Below are 8,641 nucleotides of genomic sequence, written 5' to 3'. Positions count from 1 at the left end.
GGCGCAGGTCAACGTCACCAGCGCGAACCCAAGCTCCTTCATGGCAACCCACACCATGGCCTCCATGATTTCCTTGGACACCGCATAGCTAGGGCGCAATGTTGCCACCAGTGTCGAGGACACAAGCACGATGCACCCCTCGCCACCAGATCCTTGCTTGAGGGTCAAAAATCTTCCGACGACGTAGATTGAAGGAATAGAATGGTGATGCAGATCGAAGGAGGAAGAGAAACGAGGGAGAGGCGGGGTTGCGGTAGTGAGAGGAGAGAACGAACGGTTTCGTGTAATTCCTTCAATTTGGAGGTATCGACGCGTTCCGGTTCTGGCATGAATATTCGGTCGGTAGGAACAAGTGGCTTCTGTTCTGCTTGTTTACCTAACACGGGAACCAAGCTCAGGAACAGGTCTCACTCATGACATTCTGGTTCATGACTGGAACCAAACACACCCTACATGTTTCAAGCAGGAAGATCATGAGCCATTAGCGCTTTGCGTGAGAACGTATGAAAGAAGTTGTTAGGAATTGTCCTAGACGTGGCATGAAAAATGGCTAATTCTTCATTTGTTTTATAGTGGTTTAAATCATTTATCCATGAACATGTTGAGACTATTGTAGGAGGACTATTTTTTTTTACTATGATTGTAGGAGGACTATTATGGGAGCTACGAGACGATATGCAGGAAAATCATGCTCAATGGCGTCACAATAGATCTATGTCTAGAAAGTTAAATTCTATTACTCAAGAGAAGAATGAAGAGGTTAGGACAAAAATTGTTGAGATCATAGGTATGATGAAGAGGTAAATAGGCAGGTGAATGATATTATCGATGTTGCCGTTAATGTGTCAACTTCATTGCCCGCAATAGTTATAATCCCGAGTGAAAGAATTAGAACTTTGGTTCTAATGAGAACTTGTGGTAGTCTAGTCGTTGTTGCTGGAAGTTAAAACCTGTCAGCCCCGTAAATTGATAGCACTACTCGCCCCCTCTAGTCCTCAGACTATGATCCCAATACATCTACCACGAGCAAGGCACACCGTGACTCGCTTGCGTGCCGATGAGCCTAACCTGGAAGGAATGACTGGTTCGAGCCCCCATAGAGCTAGAGTAAGGAGGGTGCTTAAGAAGGATGCGATTTTAGACGGGGTTTGGGGCAGGTTGGGTGGGGGAGGGTGTTGAAACCCCTAACTGCATCTAGTGGGCATTTTCATGGTTGGTACAAACATCCAAACATGCTCGTCGGCTTTGCCCGAACTTCAAGATACAACGTCTCATGATTTATGTACTTCATGTCACGTGCTCGAAAAATCCAACAACTGTTTTTAGCAAGTGATATCGTACAACAGTTTGCATCATGATCCGTTTAGAGGCGAGGGCCGGGGCTTATGCCGTGCAATCGCGCAAGGGCATGCGCATACGGGTCGGCCTCAACCGACGACCACAAGTGATATGGGCGTGACTCATTAAAGGCCGAATATTTTTTTTCAACGGGAGGTGATGTTTTTGTCGATAGCGAGATGCCTCAGGGGTTTTCGACAATCTCAAGATATACCGATTTAGTCTCTCAGAGGTGCTCACAAAAGTAGGGTGTGCAAACATGTGTTCATAAAGAGGAGTGTATATGGCCATCTGCATTTTTTCATGTTTCTCAAAGCAAGTTCAAATTAAAAATTCAAAACCTGAATCCAAAAGCAAAGAAAAGGGAGGTCGTGGTCCTGGCTTCTGTCATCAGTGTCACTCAGATTGTACCGTGGGTGGGCATCCCATTGTGCGAGCTATACCTGGCCATATGTCGGGCTGAGCTGGGCTTCGGGCCAGGCCTACCAAAGCCTGACGCAGAAATCCTAGGCCCAAGCCCAACCCGGCCCAACTGTCGGGCGTAAAAATCAGACCTAAGCCCGACCCATCATGCAAAAGACCCATGAGGCCTCAGGCCGGGCCTTTTCCTTAAACTATGAATATGTCAAGCCTGAGCCCGGCCCGGCCCAGCCATCAGGCCTAAATATATAAACCCAGGCCCGGCCCATGTGAAAGGTCGGGCCGTCCGGGTCGGGCTGCCCATGGCCGGGTAGTGCGAGCGCACCCACTCCCCTCCCTTTTCCCGCCCTTTTTATTCCCCACCTCCTCTCCCCGACTCCAGAAGCTTCCTTCGACTCCTTGCTCCTTGCCACGCACCGCCACCGCCGCCGCGGCCGGCGAAGAGGAGAAGGGTGAGGGGGGAAGGATGGGGACCCGACATATACCGCTGCCTCGCCTGTACGAGCTCCTCCTCGGCAAAGGTGACCTCACACCCTAACCTGTCCGACCGCCGCCGATTGTACGGCTCCCCCCTCCAGCCGTCTCATCATTTCACTCGCTTTTTGTGCAGAGCGCGACCGTTGGTCGCCGGAGGCCAGGTTCATCGAAGCCGCCCACAATGGCGACGTCGGCAAGATCAAGAGTAAGCGCCGCCTTTCACCAAATCCCCACGCCCCTCCCTCTCCCTCCATGACGTCCCGCGTCACTGAGCTCGCTAGATCTGGCCAGGGGCCTAGGGTTTAGCTGCCGTGTGTGCACCGTTCTTGATATGGCCGCGGTTTGCGGCTCCGGGATGCCAATTTCGGTCGTGATTTAGGTTTCAGTGCTCTGGTTTGGGGGCAAATCGGGGTTTCAGACCAGATTCTTGCCCCCTTCCTAAGAATCAGGGGCGATTTCTTTCTGATTCAGATTACAGTACATAGATGCTACGTCCTTGCCATGATTCCTGACTAAAAGTGCCCCCTTTTTTGGTCTGAACTGCAGAGATTGCAAAGGAGCTGGACGTGCAGGGGCGTGGGATCCCGGCGACGGTGGCCAACACCACCTACATGGGCATGAACGCCCTCCACGCCGCCGCCGGCTGCGGCAGCTTCTCGGTCTTCGAGTATCTCGTGGAGGAGGTCAAGATGGATGTCGACTTGCCCGACACCGCTCAGCGTACGTTCAGGCCTTTCTGATCCTAATATAAGCACATTTAGTTTTATGACTTTATCATCAACTTCAGCTGAGCTGTGAGCGTCTTAATGCTAGAGTTTACACCCGTGGCACATGCCATCACCAATGGCAACCTTCCTGCCGTCAAGTACCTCATTGATCATGGCGCTGATCTGCATCAGCAACGTGCAAAGGGAAACATCACTCTTCTTCATGTAGCTGCAGTTCATGGTATGAAAAGGAACTTCACTTTAGCATCGCTTGTTTTGTGCTGGACCTACCATGGTGATAAAAATGGATTTACTTTACCAGGAGCTAGACTAAGCTAGCCTAATACTCCCTCCGTTCCCAAATATAAGTCTTTTTAGAGATTCCAACAAGTGACTACATACGGAGCAAAATGAATGAAACTACATTCTAAAATAAGTCTACATACATCCGTATGTTGTAGTCCATTTGAAATGTCTAAAAAGACTTACATTTAGGAACGGAGGGAGTAGAATTTTTTTTCCTGTTGCCATACATTAAAAGTAGCCTGATCTTATTTGCTTCTCATGTTCATTGGGGTCTGAATAGTGATCAATCTTATGAGTTAGCCTTCTCATAGGAGTGATAGCTGGCTTTCACAGAGTTTCTTCGTATGTATTGAAATAAAGAGTGCTCTAGGTCGGAGAAATAAAAAGTGCAGCTTCTAGGGACTCTAAAGCGCTTCCATGAGAGACATACGGACTTCTAGTTATTGGCTGATTCCTAATTCCCCGCTCTCAGATATGTAAAGATTCCACGTGTCATCGTATTGCTACCAATCTTGTTAGTCTAGCCATTGGAACTAGTTTCCTGAGAAATGTTCGTCTACTTTACCGCCTTCTTATGTTGACTGATTATGGTCATTCTTTCTGTATGCCTATTTAGAGAAATGTGAAACAACAAAAATCCTTCCCCCACTAGTTATTTGAACTTTGCCGAGCAAAAATGTTTTGTTCATGTCATTTATTGGTAATAGTATTATGACCCTTTTCTTCTTTTCTTCAGGGTACTCTGAAATAGTTAAGTTTCTTCTTGTGAGGGGAGCTGACGTCGATGCAATATCAGATCTTGGGACAGCACTCGCGGGTGCTGCCATTAGAGGATATCCTAGTATTGTCAAGACCCTTTTGGAGCACAATGCAGATGTACTATTCAAGTTATTTGTTGATATGCTGTCTTTTAACTCCAATTCCCCCTTTTGCTGGGTTTTTGCTACTTTCTCCAATTGTTCCCACCTGTAGCTGATGGCTTTTTTTTGGTTGGTGACTAACTATGCCATGCCAAAAGTTAGGCAAGCTGGTTACCCGTTCAGTTCACAGCCACAATTGTGCCAACATTCCTTTTCTACAAGTTGGGTTCCATGTGTCACTGACTAAAAAAGGTGTGGTAGGATTCACTTAGGCTTGGCAAAGTATGCCACTCATTTTATCATCTAATCTTAGACATGTTTTGCAAAATGTTGTGGCAAATATCATCAACCTTCATAAACCAACCAAACAGGCCCTGCTATAGCTGTTAATGTGTGAGCTAGAGTAGGCATGGTGGGACTAGTCTGAAAAATTAATGGTAGCAAGCGGACATAAGACTATATAGCTATATTCTACTTCCTTCGTCCCATTATATAAGATTTTATTAGAACGAATATGTGAGTATATCGGTTGTAATAAAATCTTATATTATGGGACGGACGGAGTATATTCTTACGAAAGAAGTATCCTCTCAGCCCTTTTCCCCAAACAAATTCCATCTTTTTGTTGGAACGGTCATATTTTGGCACGAAAGTGAAGTTCTTTTTTCTTCCAGCCCAACGATGCTAGATGTCAGTTTGGACCTTTAAGCATGGCATTACAAAAATCTTCTGTAGCCCGTGTGAAGCTATTGATTCAGGTATAGTATCCTCGGCTTATAATACAACAGGAATGCTGGATTTCTATAAACTGATGTTTGATTTAGCTATCTTTGTATTACCTACTTGAAAACCATATGATTGGCTTGTCTTCTATACTTGGATCTGATAGGGTGGAGCTAATGTCAGTGGTGATAGTCCTCGGGATAATCTTTTGGTAAAGGCTGCAGAGAAGGGCTTAACTGAAGCTATCAAGTGCTTGTTGGAAGCTGGTGCAAACCCAAATGTTCCGAACGCAGTAAGAATGCTCTTTTTGTCACATTCTTTTGTCTTTCTTGGCTTTAAAATTTCAGTAGACTTGTCCTATACAGATATGCTACAACCGTATGAGTTATGATGTCAGTACAACTAGATGATGCTCCTTTTCTAAAAAAATCTAGATGATGCTATCGGTAAAATTAAAATAAAAGGTTGTGCTAAGTTACCTTTTTTAATTTTTTTTTGCATATGCTTGTTACTGTTTCGCCTTGTCCCTTCATGCCATGTCTTTAATTTAGTCAGATATACATAGATGTGCCACACTAGCACTACGTCGACCTATTATGATGGTAGTGAATCAATATGGACATATGGTTTGCATATCATGTCTAGAATATTGCTTATTTCTTCATGTTGAGTATTGCCTTTCTAAAGCTTTTGTTGTTCCTCAACAGTTTGGTAGACTGCCAATAGAGTTGGCTGTTGAGTATGATACACGGGAAGATGTTGAGATTCTCTTTCCGTTCACCTCACCCATTTCAACTGTGGAAAATTGGAGCGTTGATGGAATCATTAGTCATGTGAAGATGGAAATCAAGCAACTAGAGGTATGCCACTGCATATTTTCTTGCACACCCTTGGCAATTTTGGTGCACTTTAACTCTCTTGAGTGTGTTGCAGTTAAGTCCATGTTTAACTAACATTCGTAGATCTGGAACTGTCAAAGTTTATCCTCCTATTCCAGCCTCGTCAAATGCGCATGTGTTTCCTTGCACCTGCTTTGCTGCCTAAGCTCTTCACCTTAACATCTTTGCTAGAGCACCGTTTCTCCCTCACACACATCAGACCTCTAATATATACCTGATTCAAGTTATTATGAGTTGCCCAGGATGACAATTTTGTGAAAGAGAGGGTGTCTGACCTGAAACGACAAGCAGATGAAGCATTCAAAAAGCAGGATTATCTAAATGCATCAATGCTCTACACACAGGTACATTGCCGGACTGTTTATTCTTTGTAGGCTGGTGGTAAAGCCTTGAAACATGTTCCTCCATTACAATTTAGTTGATTTATCATTGAGATTGATTGATCTGGGCAATGCGTAAAAGCGATCTGTTACTTTGGCATGCACATCTTGTCGCATATGCGGAGTGTTAGCCAAGATTGGAGAAGTTTCATACCTATGGCTATTGGTAACAAAAAAAACAGAGACATCATGTTAGAAAGTAAAATAAGAACTGAAACACATCAATCTTGGTCTTCCATTCCATTGCTTGGAATTTGAGGTGGTTAGTTGCTCTTTTCTCACAGTTTTGGGTTTGGGTCCTTGTACCTATGGAACAAATGACAAATTTGCGTCCTAAACCAAGCAGTGTTTCTAGAATGTGGGAATGGCGCTGCAATTTTTCGATGTTTTATCTGCTGCAGGCACTGAAGATGGATAACTTTGACGCCAAGTTGTTGTCAAACAGGAGCCTTTGCTGGCTTCGCATGGGTGACGGACAAAGGGCTTTTGGTGATGCAACTAAATGCAAAAGGCTGCGTCCAAAGTGGGCAAAGGCGCACTATCGACAAGGAGCAGCTCTAATGTTCATGAAGGTGCACTAGATCGGGTTCAAACTGATGATTTCATTGCTCTTTTTATATCTGATATTTGATTCTGACGTGCGCATGCGTTCATTAGAAGTATGCTGCTGCGTATTCCGCACTCTCGCGCGCTTTAGAGTTGGACCCAGAAAGCGAAGAGACCGAGAAATTATTCTGGTATGAAATCCATGTTTCATCTCGTTTTCTCCTGGAGTGATATTAGATTAACATTGTCAGCAGCTGCAGATTCTAGGTGTTTCCATAATTAGTTAGTTGATTCGGTTGCTTCTTTTGACAATTTTGTGATGAACTTATCAATTAGTACAATTTGACCCTTCTTTGTAACAATGTCGTGATCAACTGATTCATGTAGGGAGGCGATGGAGCTGAAGTGATCTTGCCCTGCATGCCGACTGCAGAGAGATCTGAAGCTCACGCAGAATCTCAAGCTCTGCTTTTTGTGTTGTTAGACTAAACAAAAAACCCACTAAACTTTGAATTATGCTACCTTATGCTTTTAATGTAGTAATTCACTCATGGCTGTAGCAGCAGCTTGGAGCAAACCATGTTACTGGCTACTTATTTTGAGTTGGTTTTGTGAAACTCAAATCCTGTTTTGTTTGTATGGCAACAATGGATGGTGAATTTAATTGGTTATGCTAGAGTGAAATGTTTGGCAGAATATCATGATACTTTGCATTGCCAGCTCCAATGCGCTTGCTGATAAATGAGATAGCTCCAATGCGCTCTGTTTTTTGTGTTCTTAGACAAAAAAAAACCCGCCAGACTTTGAATCATGGCGCCTTTCTTTGTAAGTTACTGGCTACTTATTTTAAGTTGGTTTTGTGAAACTCAAGTCCTGTTTTTTCTGTATGGAAGTGTGGCAGCAGATCATGATACTATGCATTGTCAATTCCCATACGTTTGCTGATAGATGAGATAGCTGCCACCATTGCAAATCTTTGACCAGATTTCTACTTTACTCTGAAAACCATTGCACTGTCTATGCCCTTTTCTTCTTCTTTTTTTGCGAGGGCTCTGTTCATGGGTAATATGCTCATTACAGTTAGCTGTGGAGCACCTCTGAAATCACAGTTGTATCTCCTCATGTAGAATGTGTGTGCTTCCTCTCAAGTCCAAGTGTTAAATCTAGCATTATATATGCTTTCTTTTAGCCTCCCAGTGCTTGATTTTGCATCATGGATAGTTTCATCCTCTAGGATAATCTTGGTACCGCCATGAAAATTATATTGCTTTGCTTCACCCATACACATGGTTCTTTTATGCTGATTCGCTTCACCCTCTTGAGGTTTTCTAGGGGTTTCTTTGATTTTTTACAAGTTTGATGTAGATTTTTTAAAATCTTTAGTTTCACCATTATCCATTGTTCATTGCTAATTCTTGTGAACACCATGCTTTTTATTTCCTGAAAGGCAGAGTTCGTCACCTTTGTTTGCACGTAGGCCCAAATTTTAAATCTCCTCCATGTTTTTTGCAATGTTAATAGTTTTGTAAATTTCAGTAGAGCAAGACTTCAAGTTCTAGGCTATGATTTTTATATCAAGAGTATTAATGTTGAGGTGTATGTGCTTTGTGTAAACACTCGGTAAGAACTCCCATCGAGTTCGTGTAGATGCTGATGTAGATGCTGATTACTGTGTAGATATTTGTTAGGAAGGATCCAATTTAGTAACTTTTATGTAGTATATATTTGCCTATGCTGTACAAAACATTTGAGTTCTGTTCTCCTAAAGCATGGACCATCACACAATTTCCTTATCACTTCCCGCATTTTTGAAGAGCCGAGAGGTCAACTGACGCGCTGAGCCTAACCGCCCGCACAAACAACAAAAATCTTGATTATCACTATTCCACGCGTGAAGCCTCCCCATTGATTTTCTTTTGTTCCTTTTTCCACCCTCCCTTGATTATTTTTACCTTTTTTTCTGTCTTTTCCTTGGCGGCTTTACC

General features: G+C 43.6%; 1 protein-coding gene across 1 annotated transcript; it reads left to right on the top strand.

The window, feature by feature from the left end:
- Positions 1-2,205: 2,205 nt before the first annotated feature.
- On the top strand, positions 2,206-7,343 carry LOC119304996 (poly [ADP-ribose] polymerase tankyrase-2-like). Its single transcript, XM_037581642.1, has 12 exons — positions 2,206-2,279; positions 2,369-2,440; positions 2,782-2,955; positions 3,049-3,183; positions 3,985-4,124; positions 4,783-4,866; positions 4,998-5,123; positions 5,539-5,691; positions 5,973-6,074; positions 6,512-6,682; positions 6,768-6,847; positions 7,044-7,343. The coding sequence occupies exons 1-12, from the start codon at positions 2,225-2,227 to the stop codon at positions 7,063-7,065; spliced, it is 1,314 nt and encodes a 437-aa protein (XP_037437539.1). The 5' UTR covers positions 2,206-2,224; the 3' UTR covers positions 7,066-7,343.
- The last annotated feature ends 1,298 nt before the right edge of the window (positions 7,344-8,641 follow it).

Source organism: Triticum dicoccoides, chromosome 5B (assembly GCF_002162155.2).
Source record: "Triticum dicoccoides isolate Atlit2015 ecotype Zavitan chromosome 5B, WEW_v2.0, whole genome shotgun sequence".
NCBI classification, from domain to species: domain Eukaryota; kingdom Viridiplantae; phylum Streptophyta; class Magnoliopsida; order Poales; family Poaceae; genus Triticum; species Triticum dicoccoides.
Note: the sequence above shows the minus strand (reverse complement) of the source record. Positions and strands in the feature narration are given on the sequence as shown.

Coding starts and splice junctions, on each gene's coding strand:
- LOC119304996 (XM_037581642.1), top strand. CDS start 2,225: ATGGGGACCCGACATATACCGCTGCCTCGCCTGTACGAGCTCCTCCTC. Junction 2,441..2,781: donor CGACGTCGGCAAGATCAAGA/GTAAGCGCCGCC, acceptor TCTGAACTGCAG/AGATTGCAAAGGAGCTGGAC. Junction 2,956..3,048: donor CTTGCCCGACACCGCTCAGC/GTACGTTCAGGC, acceptor TCTTAATGCTAG/AGTTTACACCCGTGGCACAT.